At 37.4% G+C, this 21708-nt stretch overlaps 3 protein-coding genes and 1 long non-coding RNA gene across 4 annotated transcripts in view; all 4 read left to right on the forward strand.

Annotated features, from left to right (window-relative positions):
* Positions 1-21708, forward strand: part of LOC148742291 (uncharacterized) — a 356385-nt gene that overhangs the window by 237280 nt on the left and 97397 nt on the right. The gene's annotated exons all lie outside the window — the stretch shown is intronic.
* On the forward strand, positions 2017-3318 carry LOC148742303 (G protein-coupled receptor GRL101-like). The gene is made up of 4 exons (XM_088736928.1): positions 2017-2134; positions 2425-2496; positions 2689-3206; positions 3308-3318. Exons 2-4 carry the CDS (start codon positions 2444-2446, stop codon positions 3316-3318), a joined length of 582 nt encoding a protein of 193 aa, XP_088593054.1. The 5' UTR covers positions 2017-2134; positions 2425-2443.
* On the forward strand, positions 3411-11700 carry LOC148742304 (uncharacterized). Its single transcript, XM_088755211.1, has 7 exons — positions 3411-3709; positions 3900-3978; positions 4301-4339; positions 6147-6400; positions 7182-7449; positions 9785-10702; positions 10886-11700. The coding sequence occupies exons 1-7, from the start codon at positions 3473-3475 to the stop codon at positions 10927-10929; spliced, it is 1839 nt and encodes a 612-aa protein (XP_088611337.1). The 5' UTR covers positions 3411-3472; the 3' UTR covers positions 10930-11700.
* Positions 16610-20594, forward strand: LOC148742305 (uncharacterized). Its single transcript, XR_015999314.1, has 2 exons — positions 16610-16911; positions 19015-20594. It is a non-coding gene; the product is annotated as an uncharacterized LOC148742305 (long non-coding RNA).

The following is a 21708-nucleotide window of genomic DNA, read 5'->3' on the forward strand; positions in this document are numbered from 1 at the left end:
TCATAACCGCAGTTCACTCATATGTTTCATATGTTTGTTGTTGTTTGATTTATCATCTACGGGTTTATGTCGAATCAATTTGATGGCCTGCTCCCAGTTGGCTTGTTAGCTCAATTGGTAGAGCGCTGCACTAGTATCGCAGAGGTCAGTGGTTCGAATCCCGTACAGGCCTGAAATTTTTTTCAGGTCTGATTTTCACTATTGCTCAAATAGTGCTTTACTGCGAAGGATCGTGCTCATATACGTCTGCTAGTTATGTAGGAAAATTATAGCGTCCTCACGTGGGGACGCGGCGTGGGTATAATTATATTCAATAAAATTCAAATCTTTCTAACGGCAGAATATTAATTTTATTGCATCCTTCGTATGATTGACAGCATTTGTTCTCCCTACCTCGCAAATGATTGACAGGTATTGTTTTCTCTCGAGTTTGTGATACTCTATTGTGAGTACGAAACGATAACTTTATATACGCTATGTTTTATGACAGCTTGTCAATCAGAGTGACATTTTTTACGTTTATGTATAACCTCTTCCTACATTTCTACATTCATTTCAAACACCATGTCATATGAAAAACAACTGTTTGGGCGAAGAGATTGAACAGAATCCCCAGTGGGCCGGAACCATCCTAGACGAATTATTTGCCGTCGTCAAAGAAAAAGCTACCACGCAAGATCTTTGTGAAATACGCAGACAAGTGAATAAATACATTGACGAGATTGAAAGTTATGATTCTAACGTGGGAGAACATTCTATTTTCCATCAATTATACAAGGACATGATGAAAGCTTTTCTAGCTTATGCTACCTATTTACAACTCAAATATCGTGCAGTGTGAATAAATAAACCATATTTAATTTCACCGCAATCTTGGATTCTTTTGTTGTCTTTGTACTTTTTTGTACCGTTACTTTTTAAACCTGAAACCCTACTCACGAAATTTAACCCTAAAAACCCTCGTACACCTACGCGACATTCAAGCCCTAATAATACCCCTTTATTCACCTAACCCTAAACCCTAACCCTAATCAAACCCCTCGTACACCAATGCAGCGTGAATATATTATCCTCGGCTGAGACACTCGGACCCAGGCCGTGCGGTTTTACCCATAGAGGCCCCCTACACTACTCCTACTTTTCACACTGCACTTAAGTAAATAGATAGAAAAATCCGTATTATATTTCAAATTTAAATATTGATTCTACTTTTTGTGAAAACATAGGTGAGACATTGTTCTAAGAGTCTCTGGAATAAGTACGTTTTTCACTGCTTTTACTAGTACAAACAAGGCCTCCAAAATGGGCTAACTTCGACCTTAGAACGACGCTAATTATGCGTATATTGAGTTTTATCAATTTCTCAAGAACAAAGAGTTTTTCAACAAACTATATATGTCTTGATAAAATTGGTAATATCAACTAAGTAGAAATTGTAAATTGGCCACTGTAAAGAGTTAAAAAGCTGACATATCGAGAGTTGGCCCTTCGTTAGCCCTTATCCCTTTATATATGTCTTGGTTTGTTTTACCTATAGGCCTACCTAACACTAGAATATGAGCCAATTCGATTTTTTGACTGTTGTCTGTGAATGTTTGACTCTTCGTGACAACCTCTGTTAAGCAGTAGTGAAAATGACGACTGAAAAAAAGCTCAGGCCTGTACTGGATTCCAACTCATGACCTCTGGGATACCGGACTGCACTGGTTAACTGATATCGCAATTGTCACGGGTTCGAATCCCGTACAGGCCTGAATTTTTTTCAGGCCTCATTTTCCCTATCGCTTATGTAGTGTTCGTCACAGCGAAGATAGCTGTCATACTCAGCAATGGATAAGTTGCAATTTAAATGCGACTTGCATAAAAAATTATCTTTGGAAAAGTTTCCGTAATTTGAACGTAATTTTAAGTTGGTCATCAAGCAATAATTGCACAGTGAAGGTCATGAAAATACTTACCTGATGTTATTGTACGACTTCATGGGCTCATGCACAATGAGGTTCTCTTTAATGCTTGTTAATTGACGCTTTACGCTTTTAATTACTTTATCGTTCTGCAGGAGCTTTTATTCCAATAAGATCCGCACAGTGACCAACGAACAATTCAAAGATGTCGCCCCAACTATTCGATTCTTGTGAGTTTGACTAAACTGATAATATTTCAGGTGTGTTCAAACTACACGAAGAGTTTTTTCAAGTTCACAGGAGACAGAGATTGTCAGACTGAGTGCAACTTGCACGTGCTGAAAATTCTCGGATTAGCGCCCATGGGTGTAAGATTTCTAATGAGAATTGGGGACGGGAAAAAGGAAAAGAGAGAGCCAATAAACCGCAAGTGGTCTAAACATAGGGTAATGATGATGATATTATCATGAAATAGCGGGCAAAGTTTAACTGAATTACCTGAGTTTTCTTTAATTTGCAGGTACTTCCATTACAACGAAATGCGAGAACTCCCAGTGGAATTTTTTTCCAACATGAAGAATCTAATAACTGCGTAAGTCAAGTGGAATATTCACGATGGTAGAGGTGGAACAATTGAAAAATTTCACTTGTCTGAAGACAATTATGCTACTCGTATAATGTTACAACCACTCATTCATTTTCCTACCAGTACAGAACCTGTGACGAATGAGATTTCCGCTTTTTCTCTTTTTTTATTCATTTCAACTCTTTTTATGAACCGTAGGACTGTGGACACCAACCTGATGTGTTGCCATTTGACGAAGGAGGACGCAGATTGCGACTTTGCTTATGTCGACAGCTTTGCAAGTTGTGAAACGATGTTCAAAGATCGAGCTCCTAGGATTTGTCTCTGGGTTGTAGGAATTATGACACTGGTTGGTGCTGTGTTTGTGATCGTGTGGCGGTTGGTGTTTAAAGAAACAAAGGAGAAAAACAAGATACAGGCTATCATGTTGATAAATTTGGCCTGGTCTGATGGACTGATGGGTGTGTACCTGATCATTATAGGTGTGATGGATGCCATTTGGGCAGGGCAGTATTTCTTGCATGACTATTATTGGCGTTCAAGTTTGCCATGTCAGATGACAGGTTCCCTTTCCGTATTGTCAAGCGAGGTGTCTTTGATGCTCATCTGCTTGCTTTCTGCCGACCGGCTTAAAAATATTCTGTACCCCTACAGCGGAAAGTCCCTTACAATTAAGGTTACGCACCTTCTGTGCGGCTTTATCTGGATTGTTGGCGGTATAATTGCGTTTATTCCCACGGTGGGCTTCGATTACTTTGGTAGTCGCCAAAAGGGTCATCATTTTTATGGCAGATCAGTTGTATGTCTCCCATTGCAGCTTTCTGCTGATAAGCCCTCGGGCTGGGAGTACTCTGTTGCCATGTTTGTTGGTCTAAACTTTTCCCTTGTGTTTTTCGTCATTGTGGCTTACCCAATGATAATCTTTAAGTCCTGCGCATCAAACCGGCGCCTGGCTAAGCAAGGAACCGAAAGAGAGAGGAAAATGAAAGCCAAGCAGAGGGCAGCCGATCTGAGGAGGGAGGCCTCGCTCGCCAAAAGAGTGTTCTTCATCGTTCTTACCGACTGTGTCTGCTGGCTGCCTATCGTGGTGATTGGAGTGAGGTCTCTCCTGGAAAAGTCCTTCCGTGTACGTGGTGACCTGGCAGTTTGGATCGCAGTCTTTGTTCTGCCGGTTAACTCTGCCATCAATCCCATTCTCTACACCTTTTCTACCCCACAGGTACACGAGGTCATTATTTGAACGGTTGAAAAATATATCTTCGGCGATTAAGTTTAATTTTGCCATTTCTATATTCATTCGCATTCGAGGGGAAATCAAAGACTCGAAGGTTTAATATGGGGAGTGGGGAGAAAGCAATGTGTACTGATTACAACTGTGTGTTTTTTGTTTTTTTTTTCGATGTATTAAGGTTCGAGGTGTCATCAATGCCAAACTCCGACCGTTGTGGGATTATCTGATAGCAAAACTCGGCCGAAATCAAAATGAAGGTAACCTTTAACAATTTTAACTAATCTTTCGTCATTTTGTATTGTGTTATTCCCCGTTCTTTCATTTTTTGTTTCTGTTTCATGTTATAAAGCTACGTATAAAACAGTTCTAAGAACAGATATGCCGCGTGTTTATAAATCAAATTGACACATAAGTCAAGTGAATATGAAATAGACAGGTGTCTATATTTAATAACAAGCTTGTTTATTTCATGTTAACACTTAGTTAGACTCAGTCTCATTGAAAAATATGACTACCTCATGAGTGAACAATATGTTTGTTGCTGACGTTTTTGTCGCTTGTGTTATTATTTTGTGCCAGCTAAAGACCAGGGAATGGAAATGAGAGTTATCGAAGAAGGTACGCACTCAATTCACTTATCCACAGACTGCAACAAATTTGAGAATGCAACATCTGGCAGTCAAAAACCAAGAACAGAACAGAATGATCAAAGAACAATGAGGAATTTATGTAGCTGAAAAAGTTCCAGCTGACGTTTTTTTCCAAATTTTTTATATTCTAACGAAGGTGTAAAAAGAAATTTAACCTTTAGCTTGAAGTTTACAATCATCCATATTTTGAAACACTTTAATGACTGCAATTTTCCGTTGTACATGTATAGTAAGTTTGAATTTAATTTAATTGATTCTTGGTATGATCTAGAGAAGAAAATATCCATAGACAAAGTCACCATTGACAATAGTTCTATTTTTATTACAAAAACAAATAGATTCCATATTACCGTGGGTTTATTCTGAAATTGCTCACTGAAAAATGGGCTTAGAACATCACAGACACTCCGTTGCTCCCCGTGTATCATCATTGAACAGACGCATAGCAATATAGAATTTACTTGTTTGTTCGACAGTTAAAATTCTAGAAATAATGGTTTTTATAAGGTATAAAGAGCAAATGTGGCCAAGAATCGCACACTTTCGCAATATCGCGGCAACAGCCAAAAAATCGATTCGGCTCATATTCTCAAGTTGGGTAGGCCTTACAGTGAAAGAAAGAACTGCATACTTCGTTTGGCTGAATATCAATTTATTTTCGAGAAAATCGATAATAACTGAATTCCACCAAACGCCGCTTTAGAAGCTCAACATTTTTTAGACGAATCTCGGAACGTCGCGCCACGATGAAAAGTACCAAATCTTGTAAAACAACATCAGAACATATGTTGACAGCAATTTGAGTAGTTGTTGATTGTTTTGTATACACAAACTAATTGAGTTTATCCGACCTTCATCTAATTTGATTAAAAATAGATCAAGAGTAACCCGTTATTTAACTATGTGCTAAACAAAATTATCCACTGAAAATCTGGCTTTTGGAAGGTGAAGTGTAGTTCTTTTCAATCTTCGAAGGAGTTTTTGGGGAAATGTTTCAGTGCGATTTCATTAAATTTTAAAATTGGATGAAATGCGTTGATTTGACAGTGCCGTCAATTAGTGGAAAATGTATACATACACACGCAAACCCGATTGTTTCGCATTTCACCACAGTTTTTTCAACATAATATTCATTCATCCTTCATGTTGCTGTATCACAATAGAGTATTGCAGTTCTGAAATTGTTGCATCGCTCTCACAATAGTGATATAACTCGGAAGAATAGTCAACACCTCCTGATAACGATTGTTTACGGGGTTTCTCTATACCCAATTCGTTGAAAAGGAGGCTGTAATTACTTCAAGAGATCATTGTTTAGATATAAGTCTTCAACCGAACCGCGAACCAAGCGGAATGTTGCCGAAATGCACTTTACCGCTTTTAGAGAGACTGCCTCTCAATGATGTTTAGAACAAGGGAGACGTGCTGAAATGGACACCTGGCTGTGTTCAAACGCTAGTCTGAACAAAATCTCGTTCCTCTGAATTTCTGATCTGGATGAGTTTACGGAGAGTTATCTAGTTATTTTAAGTAATATTTGCCATTTTGACCCCAATTTATGTGAAAACCAACCTGAAGTAACTCAGTTGGCTAGGAATTACTTTTTACTTCCTTTTCTATAACGTTCCTCTATGTATCAAAGAAACTTATTATTAAGAACTCGTGGAAATCTAGAGAAAAAGTATTTGTAACGTAGAATTCTTCTGTTTTGGCCCCCTTAAATCATGAGCATGGTGGTATTTATCCTCTGTTCATCCATCCGTTTGTTCACTTAGGTTCTGCTGAGTTAATTGCTCAGCTTCAGCAGATGCAACTCGATGCAAGCAAAGCCAATGACAAGACAGACCTAAAAACTGAGTTGAAGAAAATTGCTTCAGACAAGGGCTTCAGAATCGTCGACAATGAAGGATCAGGAGATTGCATGTTCTCTGCTTTGTCAGATCAACTGGAAATTGCTATGAGAATCAAAATCAAGCATGACGAATTAAGGCAATTATTGGTCCAATACCTCAGAAAAAACCCTAAATTAGTAAGTTGATGTCTTGCACTCTGTGTTCACCACTGTTACTTTAGGAGCACCATAAAGGTTGGATCCACATGTGGGCCAACTGGTCAACACATCACTACTCGTTCTGTAGGGGATGATAAGGATCATAAATACCTTGAAATCATCGTTTAGTATAAATCACACCGCGCGCTCCTTGGTAATTGATTGGCAAGTACCATTCACCGTATTCTGGTATAGACGTAGATTATTTTCTACATAAGCGTCGGTGAAAGTGGTGGATAATTAACTTGCCTCTTTGCCTCGGAAGATACTCACCCCTATTCACCATTTATTTTGGAGAATAATTGTTCAATACTTCTGGATTGCTCGTAAAAAAAAAACGCTGTGTTGTTCAAGTGTGTTTTTTTATAGACCTTGTCCGGGTCACGGATGAATTCAAACCTCCTTGATAAAATGAAAGGGCTCTGTCTTGTGGAGAAAGCGGCCAACCCGAGGTTTTTTTAAAAGTACTTCACACTTGAATCTCTCCTAGAAGGGACAATCCTAATTGGATAACCTTGACTCTGGGTAAGGTGGACATTAGATATTTGATGTTTCGCAGGGCAAATTCAGGAGTTGAGACTGCTACATCCAATGCAGATCCTTGTGATCATTACTCTGATATGTTATTATCCGTTCTTACTGTTGTTTAGTATCTGTTATTTTCTCATTCGATGACTCCTTCCAACGTACTCAACCTGGTCCATTGTACAATGAACTTTACACTCCAAGTTTCGTTCTCTCTTTTTTGCTTTTCTCACAGCCGAATGGAACAGATCTGTTTCACTTCGTCCATGGACATCAATCATGGGCTGATTACTTAACGTACATGGAGCAAGATGGCGCATGGGGTGACCATGTTATTCTATGTGCCGCAGCAAACTGCTACAAAACTTGCATTCGTGTGGTCAGCAGTCTTAACGCTTCTCACGATGTTATCTTACGGCCACAATGCCCTGTTGACAAAGGCAGGACACTTGTGTTGGGACACGTCCCTGAAGCACACTATGTCAGCCTTTACTCTACACAAGGTACAATTCTTTACATTACACCCAGTAAATGAGGTGTGAGTTTATCATGATATTTTGTGTAATTATCTACATCATCAAGGAGGAAGGGGGTGGCTCTATCGCTCTCTGGTATAAGCCGCCGTCAAATGATCACTGTTAATATGACGTCACATACCAACACTGGAAGCGCTAGCTTCGCTAAGTTTGCTCAGTAGAGCTTGAGGACAGCTAACAAAGAAAATGCCATTACAGGCTCCTAGCGGGTTATTATTGACTAATTTTCAGTGAGTGTACAAGCTTCGTTATTTCTATTGTGAATTCAACAATGTACTGTCTTGTGAAAATGTTTGTTTGTAATTTCGTCAAAGAGAACTCGGGACTAGAGCGGCTGACCGCCATATTTACTTCCGCGCGTGTCAAAACAAACCAAAACGTACGCCGTTTTTTCTGTAGGCTTTGAACAAATCGGCCTCATAAGAGGAGGTTTTATTCCTTATATATTTAGGTTCGTACCTACTGCTATTTGGGGCGACTCTAATGAGTCATTTTTCTCCTCACTCCTTTTAAGTGTGAAGTTGTTGTATTACATAGTGGTGAGCCACTATTACATACTTATCTTGTCTGCTAGTGTTGTAAAGACCTTGATATGAACCAAAGATTCTAGTTAATAAGCTTGCTGGCTTCTAATTATCTTTCTGCTTGTGGCTCTTTAATTTAAAACGCTCTCGCTACTCCTGTGATTAATTTTTCTGGGCTTGTATTGTAAACTGCTATTATGGCCAGAGTGTTGACTTGTGTCCTTTTTAGGGGCAAATGTGGCCAAAGATTGAACAGGTTCGAAATGTGGCAACAGCCGAAAAATCGATTTGGCTCACTTTTTCAAGTCAGGTGGGCCTTACAGTGAAACAAAGCACTGCATACTTCGTTTGGCTGAATATCGATTTATCTTCGAGAAAATCGATAATAACTGAATTCCGCCGAAATGCCGCTTTAGAAGCTCAAAATTTTACACGAACCTCGCGTGACCAATTTAAAAGACTTGGACCGATGAAAGGTACCAAATCTTGAAAAACACTGAAATTTAAGTTCTTGATTGTTTGTAGACACAATCTAACTTTTATTATTATGAATACTTTTCATCATTATTTATTAAGTTACATGTATCATCGTGGAAAAGAAAAACTTTTATTCACTATAATCTCTAAAAGTATATACAAAAATTATGATAAACTGCTTAAAAATCGAAAACAATGCGTGAAAATGTCTAGTAAAAATTTAAGTAAAGCTCATGGATACACACTTCGTTTAATAACAATATTAATTCAAGATTATTTACAAAAAATATAATTAATAAAACTAGTATACAAAAACTACATAAACAGAGTAATCGACTGAAAATCTGGCTTTTGGAAGGCAAAGAGTAGTTCTTTCAAACAATCATTATCAGGAGACTTCCTTATAAGTTATATCGCTACTTTGAGAGCGATCGATGCAAAATTTCCAGGATTGCAATCCTCTATTGTGATACATCAACAGGGAGGGTAAGAAGATATTCTGTTGAAAAAGGTGTAGTTTTGATGTAAATGCGAAACAACCGTGTTTGCGTGTGGATATGTACATTTTCTGCTAACTGATGGCACCGTCAACAAATCACGCCGAATCATATCCCCAAAAATTCCTTCTGAGATCGAACAGAACTACATTTCGCCTTCCAAAAGCCAGATTCTCAGTCGATTATTTTGTTTAGCACATAGTTTAAATCAGTAACGGGCTACTTTTGACCTATTTTTGATCTAGCTAGAAGATGATCGGATAAATTCAATCAGACTGTGTATATAAACAATCAAGAATTGCTCAAATTGCTGTCAACCTATGTTGAATGTTATTTTTCAAGATTTGGTACTTTTCACTGGTCCAAGTGACTGTTTTCAATTTGTGGCGCGACTCTCCAAGATTCGTGTGAAATTTTGAGATTCAAAAGCGGCATTTTGGCGGAACTCAGCTAATATCGATTTTCTCGAAAATAAGTCGATATTCAGCCAAACGAAGTATGCAGTGATTTATTTCTCATTGAGACCTACCCAACTTTTAAATATGGGCGAAATTTGTTTTTCAGCTGTTGCCACCAAATGTGTGACCATTGGTAACATTCACTCTTAAAGAGAAAAGCGATATTCGGAAAGAGCAAAAGCGGAACGTAAATGACTAGGGATGGAGAAGTTACACGATACGGTTACCAAATGCAAAACGCGCAACGTGAATTATTGAACAAATCTGGCGATCTAGCGAGCTAAAGCCACTAGAGAGAGCACTTTGTAATCTTATTCCCTTTTTGTGTTTTCTTTATCGAACACAGTACAAAATCTAGAAGAAATGGGGAGCGCTGTTGATAGTGAGGACGAGTTGCAGGAAGAACGGGTAGAGAGGGAACAACATGCAGGATCAGGCGAAGAAAACGAGGAACCCACTGAACCCCAGCAAGTTGAGCCTGAACAAGACGAAGAACCAAAACAACGCCAAGACGAACTTACTGGACAGCAGCAAGTTGAACCTGAACAAGACGAAGAACAAAAACAAGGCCAAGACGAACCTACTGAACAGCAGCAAGTTGAAAGAGAAGACGAAGAACCAAATCAAGGCCAAGACGAAACCAGTAAACAGGAGCAAGTTGAATCAAAACGAGACGAAGCACCAAACGATGAGCACAAAGAACCTAGCACAAAGCTGGAAGTTGGACCTGGTCATTCAAAGGGAAACAAAGAAGTTAGTAAACAGCAGCCAGTAGACCAAGAGCTGAAAGAAAAACATGAAAAACCTAAGCGTGAGCAAGATGAAACTGTTGAAGAAAAGCCAAAAGGGGAAGGCCAAGAATCCAAACAGCAGCGCACTTGGAAAGAAGAGGAAAAAGAACTGAAAGTCGACCATGGGCTAGAGGTTGGTTCTAAAAAAGACGAGAAGTCGAAAAGAAATAAAAAAGAAAGTGAACAGCAACAAGAAGAAAATGAGCAAGATGAACAAGAGCAAGAAGAGAAACATGAAGAAACCGAAAATCAGCAAGTTGATTCTAATCAAGAATGGCGAGAAAAGGACCACAAAGGTCCAAAACAGGTAGATATTGAACAAGAGAAACCCAGAGGAGTGTCTGAGGAAGTAAATCAAGTTCAACTGCAGGACGAAAAACAGCAGTCAAAACGAGATAACGAGGACTCCCGACATCGGGGTGAAGAGTCTATGGAAGATGAATCACCACGACACCAGCAGACTATGGACGAAGGTATGTTTTACCCGGCCTCCGTTTCCGCTAATTTCTAAAGTTTTGGGGGAATTAGTTTTTCGTTCATCACGTTGGGTGGAAGAAAAACTTCTTCGTTATTCCAAAACTTATTGTTATTTTTTTTTTTTAAGGTAACAACGTATAACTGAAGTGTCTTCATAATTGGTTACTTTTATTCAACAGAGCAAGACGAAGAAGATGATATGGTGCTGGACACACGTTTGTAACGGGTAGCACTGACTTATCAAGTCCTTTTAGTTCTAATTATTGCAATAGAAGTAGAAAGATTACATACTGTTGTGTCATGGAAATAGTTCATTTACTTAACCAAGAACACTTTCAGAAAAAATGATCGAAAAAAAATCAAAGTAACTAACTCGCACTCGTGATGTTTGTTCGGCACTGTTTGATCGTCCAAGGTGTCAGAAAGGGAGGGAATTTGGTATGCGGAGTAAGATCTCGTTAAAGCATGCTTACGGTTATATTGCGCCGCCCGTGTTGTCAGAAGTTTCCGCAACTTATCTTATTCCAATATTATTAAGTTTACAAGTACTTACAAACATGACTTAACTATTAACGCAGCATCCAGTTGCATGTCTTACTTATTATTTATTGACTTAAGTCCTAGTGTATTATTTACTAGGTGGCTTCTTTGTTATGACAATGCTAAGCCACTAATCGTATTTACTCCACCGCACATATGTATTAAGTGCACAGGTCAGATAATGCATGTTCATCTGCCTCATTTATTTACTCACATTTGCTGTTAATGTATGACTTAAGTTAATTTTGTTGGAGCTTGAACAAAAATGAAAGGAAAAAGTATTAGAAAAGTGTAACCCAAGTGAGGATGTTTTTAGAAGTGTTAAATGTTCTTTAAGTTATTGTCAAGCCATTTAGTACCTAATTAAAAAAAAAATTAATAATATTTCATCTCTCATTTTTTTTTTTTGTTATCTAATAATTGAACCATCATGGAGTTCAATAGTTTAAACACAATCTCATAGCTGAAAGGTAACTTGAAAAACATTTCAGTTGTTGAAGGACTGTTCAAAACGATTTCAATGAGATTTGTCGGTTGAATGATCAGCAGACCATACGGGAAGTGAAACCCCCTAAGAAAGGCTGAGGTTCAAACAGAGAAACGATAGTAGGAGTACGAGTAGAATGTAAAGATTCCATCGACAAGCTTTTTTGCCTCTCCTTAAATTTTAAAGGAAGATCGTGCTCTGTGGTCTCCAAGTTTCAGTCTTAATTCCCGGCTCAGTGTCGCTTCCGACTTTCCCGGCGGAGTTTCAAAAATCTTCCATTCCGCCCTAGGTACAAATAATTGGAATTAGTCTTTTAGTAATTTTTTTTCCGGTTATACGTAGTTAGTACTTTAACTAGTCTCCCGAAAAATTTCTCTCTCGAATTCAATTATCAGTTAAAAAAACCATACATGTCCAATACACCAAACAGATTCTGACGGTTGTCTGATGAAATAGGCAAGTCTGAACGCGAGATGGAAGCATGAGTCGGCAGACAGAAGGGCTGGAAATCCTTGCAAAACACTACACTAGTCTTTTAATAATATATAATGTTACCGTGGATAAATTGGAAATAGGTTTTACGACTGAAAGACCAAGTACGAAACATCATCATTGGAGGTTAACTGGTGTTATGCCGTTGCTATGAAATTGCTTAATTGCTTATTGTCTCGATACATTTCCTGTGGTGCTGGCAGGGAGAATTTGTGTAGCAGTCAAGAGCTTCTTTAGTTGATGATCATTTCCATTATATCTCCTGACCTTGATGTGTTATTCGGGGATGATATTGTAAGGAGAAATTAGATACTGGTCACTCTTGGGTTTAAAGGGTTTATGTTTACCGAAGAGTGTGCAAACATTCAGACTGAAACATTAGAATGGGAGTTCTTAAATTTCCGCTAATTTTTGACCTAGAAAAGTTGGGAATAAAAACTCCAAAAAAAAGGAGTCAAAGAAAACTTTAAAGAAGAACTTAAAAAAAGTGTTTCATTCCAAAAAAAACTATACTAGCACTTCAACACAATTTATAACACGTACCTGATAAACAATTGGCTTGCAGTGGTGACAGAGCGACGTAGTTCTTGAGGACGAGAAGAAATTCAGTGACTGAGTTTACACGTAGCAAGATCTTCCTCCGCTTGTGAAGCATTCTCGCAAGAATTTGAGCCATCTTCACTGAACAGCCTTCAAAGAGGCAAGTTTGATGGAAAAAATGCACAAATCATTCAAACACTGCAAGGTAAATACGTTATGGAATGCCATTTTCAACTCTGATTCCTCCCAAAAATGAGGCGAATATTTGAAACTTCAACACGATATTTGCATTTTTAAGCTTTCTATGTGTTTGCCTCCACGCGATGAGATTTCTAAAACAGTTTTTTTGGCGTAAAAGGTAATACTCTTGTTATCATACTCATTTCGTTTGTTGTGTACATTACCACTTAATTAACCTGAAAGTATTCTCCTCACGCGCTGGCCTCACGTGCACTCCTCACCGAACAACGTTTTGTTGACTCGTGCTATTCTTCGCGCGGCCACTCGATAGAATGCCTGACAGATTTCATAGATGTCTCCGCAAGAAGATATGCCTGGACGAAGTAAGGTACAAAGCAAAAACGTTTAAGAATTTCAGTGCCTTCAGAAGGCGAATTCTAACATCATATCACCATATACCTCTTCAATTGAACAGTGATCGAAAGTGAAGATGAGGATTCTGACACAAAAGCAAAGAGCGCCGAGGTGAGTCTGCGTGATGTTCTATCATTTCATCGCTCGAAACGATCCTTCAAAAGTTTCAGTACCTTAACAACCTAGCTCGTGATAAACAGGGCATGCGCGTTTCTGGGGATTTTGGGGCTGACGTGTTTTGTTTGACGAAAGCACTTCGTGGGTAAGCAATGCCTTTCTTGAGAGGTCGATTATAGAAGTAGACAAACTGACGTGAGAAATACATCATTTGCATGTTTAACATGACCATCCAAAGTACAAAATGGGAAGTTTTAGGGAAAAAACAGCATCTCCTTGTCATTTACTTTTTAATATGTAGTTAGGTGTGGTGAATTTTAAAAGGGGTGCAGTGCATTACTATGGCAAATTTTGCTTGCAGAAAAAGGAATTAAGTAGAAAAAGAGCATGCTCATATGCATGTGTCCTCAGCAAAAGGTTCAGATTCAACAACAATCATCTACAAAAAGCTTGAGTCCTTAGGGTTTACTGTTAACAAGGAATCAAGCATTGCATCAGCTGGGAAGAAAAAAATTCATAAAGACCATCAAGTAAGTGTCATCTTTCAAAGAAGTCTGTCTCTTTTATCGTGAGTGGTCAAAGTAAGCACAATTAAACACATTTTTATATACATGAAAAAATTATGCGCTTCCAATTGGCTCCAACTGAGTGCATTTTTCATATGTAACACAAATGTAGAATTATAAACAAGTGCAAAGTTGGAGCACAAGACAGTGTTAAATTACAAATAGTTGTCTGTATTAACTCTCTTTGATGCTTTTTTAATGTAAATTACTGATAAGGAAAACATGATTTCTCATCACTGACATAGCATTAATTACATTAAGCACTTGTAAAGTTTTCAAAGACTACAAATTACACTTGCTTTATGTTGTCTTGCAAATTGATTTTGTTTTCTGGGAAGGATTTATTTGTGCTTGATTAATACCAAATTACTCTCAAAATGTCATTACCTGAACATTATTAATTCAAAATGCTATAGCCTTGGATTGAATTTAAGAACTGACTAAGTCTTCTGGGCATATCTTATGATCAACATAATGATTTATTGAAGTCCTGAGATTTTTCTCTTTTCTTTGAAACTGTGTGAATTGGTAATTCAAAGATTTCCTATTGTGGACTGTAAACAATTAGTGATAATATAGAGGCTAATTTGCACTACTGCTTTTAAGGCTTTAAAGCTCTAAATATTTCTGAACATTGTTGTATTTCATCTCTCTTGACATTCCAAAATTTGTCACTATGTATTTTGTGTTACTTGCTTCCCCAAATCTAAGAAACTTTCTCTCTCTTTTAGACAGTTATAGCCTCTATGGCTTCATTGATGAACCCTGTTTTGTTTCAACAGATCACCAAAGGCATGTTATAAGCACACACCCATTAAAAATGTTTATTTCCTCTGGACCCCTGTCAGGTAAACCTGTCCCTTTCTCCTTGGTTACTTATATCACCAAGGTTACTGGCCTAACCAGCCTTCCCTTATTCATTATCATCATGACAGATTAAAACCAATTATATGAGTTCATGGAGACAGAGCCAGCCTCATTGCGGACCTTATTCATTATCATCAGGACAGATTGAAACCAATTATATGAGTTCATGGAGACAGAGCCAGCCTCATTGCGGACCTTATTCATTATCATCAGGACAGATTGAAACCAATTATATGAGTTCATGGAGACAGAGCCAGCCTCATTGCAGACCTTATTCATTATCATCATGACAGATTCAAACCAATTATATGAGTTCATGGAGACAGAACCAGCCTCATTGCGGACCTTATTCATTATCATCATGACAGATTCAAACCAATTATATGAGTTCATGGAAACAGAACCAGCCTCATTGCGGACCCTATTCATTATCATCATGACAGATTAAAACCAATTATATGAGTTCATGGAGACAGAGCCAGCCTCATTGCGGACCTTATTCATTATCATCATGACAGATTAAAAACAATTATATGAGTTCATGGAGACAGAGCCAGCCTCATTGCGGATCCTATTCATTATCATCATGACAGATTAAAACCAGTTATATGAGTTCATGGAGACAGAGCCAGCGTCATTGAGGACCTTATTCATTATCATCATGACAGACTGAAAACAATTATATGAGTGCATGGAGACAGAGCCAGCCTCCTTGACCAGTGCTTTAAGAACTGAGGCCCTTAAGAAATATAAATATTGTTAAAAATAAAGGAATCTCAAGAAAAAGAGATTGGTTAAAAATCTATTGTTTATTGTACCTGTAATGATGGAGCTATGTCACTGAAACTTAAGAAAAAATGAAATCAGGTCAGTGATTTTCCATCCCCTTTAGTAATTCCCTTAACTTACATGGGTTAATGGAGTCTGTAGTAAATGATGAGAAAACTGCTTAGTAATACCTAAAACAACAACTGTACAAAGTCCTGTACATGTAGGTATAACTCAATTGCCCCTTCTAATAATCGGCTCAAAGGCTTCTTTGTTTTTGAATGTTTCTTATGATATAGCTGGAGATGCAAATTAATACTGTAGCAGAAACCAATGTAAATGAAAATTATAGCTTTTTTATAAAAGGTAACTCAGCTATGAGTTTCCTAATTGACAACTAAAAGATTGAGCCATTTGAACTGTTCTCAAAAATAGATTTGATCCTATTTTTTAATTCTTTGTTACACCAGAATGTAGTATGTTATTTTTCTGACTATTGACTTATGGTAAAAGTTTTCTGTTGCAGTTAAGTGTTATAACTAAGTTTAGAAATTTCCCCTGGATTCTGTGAGATACTTGATGCAAGAGCAGTACATTGATGAGCTTGTGTTCAAATGCTTGACACTGGAATCCTGTAAAAAGTGCATAATTTCCGCATTATTCTCGATATTTAAAAAAAAAATATGTCCTAAATGATAAATTTTCCTACCTTCAAAACTTTTTAAAATATTTTTTTCAAATCGTAGTGAATTTTGATGGCAAAAACTGTATTTTTAATCGAAAAGATCGTGTCAAACACGCAGGAAAACAAGTAAAATCGAACAGGCCTCTTGTCTTTTGCTGCTTGAGACCTGGGCTCTAGTTGTTGACTTACAAGCAATATGATTGCAGGAAAAAGAACCAATCAATTACAAATGGAAATAGTAATGTTCATGTGAACAAAGACAGAGGTGGCCCAGTGAGCAAGCTCTGTTATGTCTAGTGGGTTTATGCAGAGGGATAAGTGGCAACCTTCAGTGCTTACAAAAGAAGAGGACAAGAAGCAGGCCATGGATGAAATTTCACAATAGATTTCTTGCAGGAAACAAACAGAGGCAGAAAAAAGCTGTGATGAGCCAGTGCTATTTCCAATGATGAAATAAATCAATCTGGAAAAAAGACCCCTGACAAAAGCTAATAAAAGTGATTAGAGAACCCAAGAAAAGAATGTGAATGAAGAAATTTACTCCCAAAGGTAAGCTCATTCTCAATTATTGGTACCATAACAAAACTGACAATTATTTATTGCAAATGTTGGTAATTTTGTTAAAGTGCAAGACTGCATTCACATTGCCAGAGCTTAGAGCTGACTGCATATCCAACCCACACAAATTTTGTATATTAGTATATGCTAAGTTTGCAAGTGAAAATCCACTCAAGTAAAATTTACTCCATGTTTGAGCGAAAATGAAACTAGCTGCCCCATCAATTAAAACTCAGCATAATAACTCAGGTATCTCATACTATCAAACCTAATACTTTTACTCACTGCCATCAGTTATCAAATTAATGAAAATGCAGCCAGTGCCAAGGGGATATTAGTTATATGACTCTTTAGATACATACACCTAATATTAAATTACACATATGCAGTGAGTTGCTACCGTGGTCTCAATCTGGTTTATGTTCTGACTTTTTTAAAATTTCTTTGTTGTGGGATGTGGGTGAATACAATTGACTTCTGCCAAATCAAACTTGGTATTTCTGGAGTTACCTTGAGTTCTCTTTTCCAACCCTTTATTGTCTTCATACATGATAAGAGCTGGAAATTCAACACCACATAGAAGGGTCTCACTGTAAACATGGAAGAAGCCTGGAGACTTCGGAAAATTGGGATGGGCATTTAGATATGGAAATACTTGATTGCAAGAAAGTGTTGGCTGTCAATAAATAGCAGACACTAATGAGCAGTGAAGTACTGTTAGTTACAGTAATATTGGTTTCTGATCAGTGAGTACTGACTGAATGTACCTAATAAGAACCTGATCTTGTTTGTCCAACTCAGTCGTCTTCATTGTGTGAACTCCAATAATATCAGTCTATTATTATATGGCTGTGTTTCACAAGGACTGGGAACTACTGAATTGACGAATTTGATTGGCTGAAATTAATATTAAAAGCGGTCTAGATTTCCCATCTAGACCGGCGTCTAGACCGGTCTAGAAAAAAAAAGGTACAAAGAGTATAAAAAATTGGCATATGAGACAAAGCCATATAATAAACATCTTATTAACGGAGCTAGGTCGGTCTGTATGGGAGAATCTTGACCTCGGTCGCTGGTACAGAGTCCTCACTGCATTCAGTCTGTACTGGTGACCTCGGTCAAGATTCTCCCTTACAGACCTCCCGCTCGGTTAATAAGAACTAATTATGAACTAAAACAATAAGCTAGCTGACATGTTTTTGGTTATTTATTATTTGTCTAAAGCTCAACATTAAATAAAGGTGATACTACTGGACTGAAAAGGAAGAAACCAAGGTCTATGGGTTTGACTTCCCTTGAACAAAAGGAACATCACTTGAACAAGGAAAAGAAAAGGAGGTCAGAAAATTTAGAGCTGCCACTCTTGGAGTATCTTTCATAAGAGTTTCAATCTAAAAGGGAGACTGTATGGGCTGTAAGTCTGAATTTGAACTGACAGTACTTTACATGTGGCTTTTAGTTCCCAGTCTCCTAGAGTGATGAGGAGAATTTATTTCCAACTTATGATGCTCAGGCCAATAACACTATGTGCGACCAGCTTTTTGGTCTGTGATAAGCATCCACCACTAGGAATGGCCCAGAGATAGTCAAATTCTGGCCCTTTAGGGCAACTCTGTTGCATTCCCAGCCAAGCGAGACCTTAATTTGTTCAATGGCTGGCATGAATATAGAGACAGTTAAAACTCAAAGAGAGCCTTCCAGTAGGCTAGTACAAGAAGAACAAACTTAATTGTATGCTATTCAGCTGTCAACAATTTATTTGGTGCATGAATATTATTCATTTTTAACCCTTTCAAGGCTGAAGTTCTCCATGCAATAATGACATTTAGATCTTTGGAGCGAAAAGGTTAAACTTGCTGGGACCATGATACACTTTTGGAAAGTGACCATTAATTTTACAAGCCTAAAGCCAGAATTCATAATAATCTTAATCTGAGAAATGATTATTGAGGTGCTACATGTACTTAAAATAGCAACTGTAAGATCAGTCCTTTCCTTTTTTAGAACAACTTTTTAATCATTATCAATAATTAATTGCAACTTTTGAGAAGTCAGACCCAGGACTTTGAATACTACCTTTCTGGTCAAATATAGGGAGCGAATCACAAAGTCATGGCACTGGTTGCGGCAGCTTGTGCTAAACTGTGATCCTTATGCAGATATTAGGCCACTGTTTTTGAGATGTGTGTTGCATATTTTCACCACTGCTGGAATTACCACGGTCCCCTCTTAACAGATCGACAAGGTTAATGCACTGTAGTAAGAATATTATGGTATGACCAAGTAAAAAGAAGCTAAGTTACATTTGGTTATTAGTTAAACAGGTTACATTCAGAATTAAAATAATCAATTTACTCTCCCAGAGTAGACAAACCCCAAAGAGGAAGGAAAAAACGGAGAAGGAACAAGGATGGCCAATTTTTAATAGAAGAACAAACCTAACTTTAACCTACACAATACTACACAGCAGGATGAAATATGAATTTTTTTAAACTTATTTTGAGGAAATTAAAAAGGTCTTTAAGGCATGATATCTAGCAATCTCTCACTGTTATTTCATCAAGAGTATAAGCCAGTGTTAATTTTGAAATTTTGGACATATAACATTAACCTTTCTTCCGGCCCTCATTAGCCTTTTGATTTTTTGTTGACATTCTGACATGGGCTGTACTTTTTCTTGCAAGCTGAATTTATGCTCACCAGCTCAGTTAAAGAAAATGGCTGTGACAAAGAGAGTACATTATCATCTCGATTGGAAAACACCACTTGGGTGCAGAATATCATGTAAAATTTGGCCCAATATTTAGCATTACATGTCCACTGTTTATTGCAACGGTTGTGTTATGTTAATAATGATAAGAAAACAACCGACGAAGCCTATTCATATAATTTTAATTTTAAAATAGAATCATAATTCTCAACAGACATTTTCTCATTGGGAGACACCTTGTGGCATTCTGATCTTTTGATTATGCATTAAGAACTTGATTCACATTGTTGCTATAGATACATCAACAGTCATGTTTTTGCTTTGAAACGGGACTTCTCATCACTGAATAAAGTCACCATTTCCCTTGAGGACATGGAGAAGAAAGTTATGGAAGTTCTTACAAATGAAAGAAAAGCATTTGAAAGTTAATTGTGACGATCGCTCGTGCATGTTATCAAATACCATCATAAGACTGTAACTATTCGTGGTATGTCTCACCTCTGTGATAGAATGATTATGACTGTGTGTATCGGTTGTTGATCTTTTGCATTAAATGCAGCTCTTTGGTTTCTGCTTAATATAATGTAGTTGTCCATTGCCGTTGCGCTTGTTACAGAGGTAGGGAAGAACAGTCATGAAAACTTGTATAACCTGAGCATTTAAATTTCTAAAGTAAATGTTATCACTTGCTTTTGAAAAGTCAACATTTACAGGAATCCATTTTTATTTACTTAGTGACTAACGATACCAAACACAGAACTAAGTGGCAGCTTGAAGCATTGTAACGAAATTTTTTGTGAACAAAATAGAGGGGATATCAAAGGAGCAGGCAAATAACTACAAATTAATAAGTTTCAACAGTGTGGTATTACAATTTCTTTTATTACAATTGAAGTAATTTTTTAACTCCTAATCACTCATCCGAGAATTTTTTAGGAAATAATAAAATTGATGTTTTATATTTCTTCCTTGTCACAATTTGTAACTTTTAGACCCTACAGCTTAATGAGTAAAGACATACATGTACATGTATGCTTTTCAAACATCCAAATAGATCTGATTGACTTTTAATATGTTTAACTTAGCAGTCTTGTGATAAATACGCAGTTGTAATAAATAAAACTTTATTGAAGGGATGAAAATCATTACATTTCAGAAATACTTCTGAAGTAAAACTGAGACAATTAAAAGGATTAAAACTAACAACGGTGACACTAAACATTAGCCAACAAGTATTCTACCAATGACCACATAATATTACATATATTAAAAACCCATGCACTGGTCACTGAGCGTTTCAGTATCATTTTTGAGATATTCGATATAAGCGACATACTACAGACTCAAGAAATCAGGACTCCCAGGTGTAGTTTTTTCTTTGCGTGTGTGCATAATTCCGTCAGTGGGTGCTTGTAACATGCGTGTGTTGGAAATAGCATGTTGTCTTTGTTAAGTCAGGATTGATTGACAAACCCGTTCTAGAATTACAGGATATCATTTTCCTATATTGTAAGGGTAGAGCTTAACGTATATGTGAACGATCCTTCGCAGTAAAGCACTATTTGAGCAATAGTGAAAATCAGGCCTGTACGGGATTCGAACCACTGACCTCTGCGATACTAGTGCAATTTTTTTCAGGTCTGATTTTCACTATTGCTCAAATAGTGCTTTACTGCGAAGGATCGTTCACATATACGTCTCATAACCGCAGTTCATACATATGTTTCATATGTTTGTTGTTGTTTGATTTATCATCTACGGGTTTATGTCGAATTAATTTGATGGCCTGCTCCCAGTTGGCTTGTTAGCTCAATTGGTAGAGCGCTGCACTAGTATCGCAGAGGTCAGTGGTTCGAATCCCGTACAGGCCTGAAATTTTTTTCAGGTCTGATTTTCACTATTGCTCAAATAGTGCTTTACTGCGAAGGATCGTTCACATATACGTCTCATAACCGCAGTTCATACATATGTTTCATATGTTTGTTGTTGTTTGGTAGAGCTTAAGTTTCTCCATTCATTTGGGACTTAACTCAACACATGTATGTACTGTGAACTGTGACTTTGAGACTCTCTTTGTG

The sequence above is a fragment of the Stylophora pistillata genome, chromosome 1, assembly GCF_964205215.1.
Source record: "Stylophora pistillata chromosome 1, jaStyPist1.2, whole genome shotgun sequence".
NCBI lineage: Eukaryota > Metazoa > Cnidaria > Anthozoa > Scleractinia > Pocilloporidae > Stylophora > Stylophora pistillata.

What these genes read in the sequence shown, in the direction of transcription:
- LOC148742304 (XM_088755211.1), top strand. Translation starts at nt 3,473, where the DNA reads ATGAAAGCCAAGCAGAGGGCAGCCGATCTGAGGAGGGAGGCCTCGCTC. An exon ending in ACACCTTTTCTACCCCACAG is followed by an intron (nt 3,710 to 3,899) that starts GTACACGAGGTC and finishes CGATGTATTAAG; the next exon opens with GTTCGAGGTGTCATCAATGC. An exon ending in AATGAGAGTTATCGAAGAAG is followed by an intron (nt 4,340 to 6,146) that starts GTACGCACTCAA and finishes TTGTTCACTTAG; the next exon opens with GTTCTGCTGAGTTAATTGCT.
- LOC148742303 (XM_088736928.1), top strand. Translation starts at nt 2,444, where the DNA reads ATGCGAGAACTCCCAGTGGAATTTTTTTCCAACATGAAGAATCTAATA. An exon ending in ATGAAGAATCTAATAACTGC is followed by an intron (nt 2,497 to 2,688) that starts GTAAGTCAAGTG and finishes TATGAACCGTAG; the next exon opens with GACTGTGGACACCAACCTGA.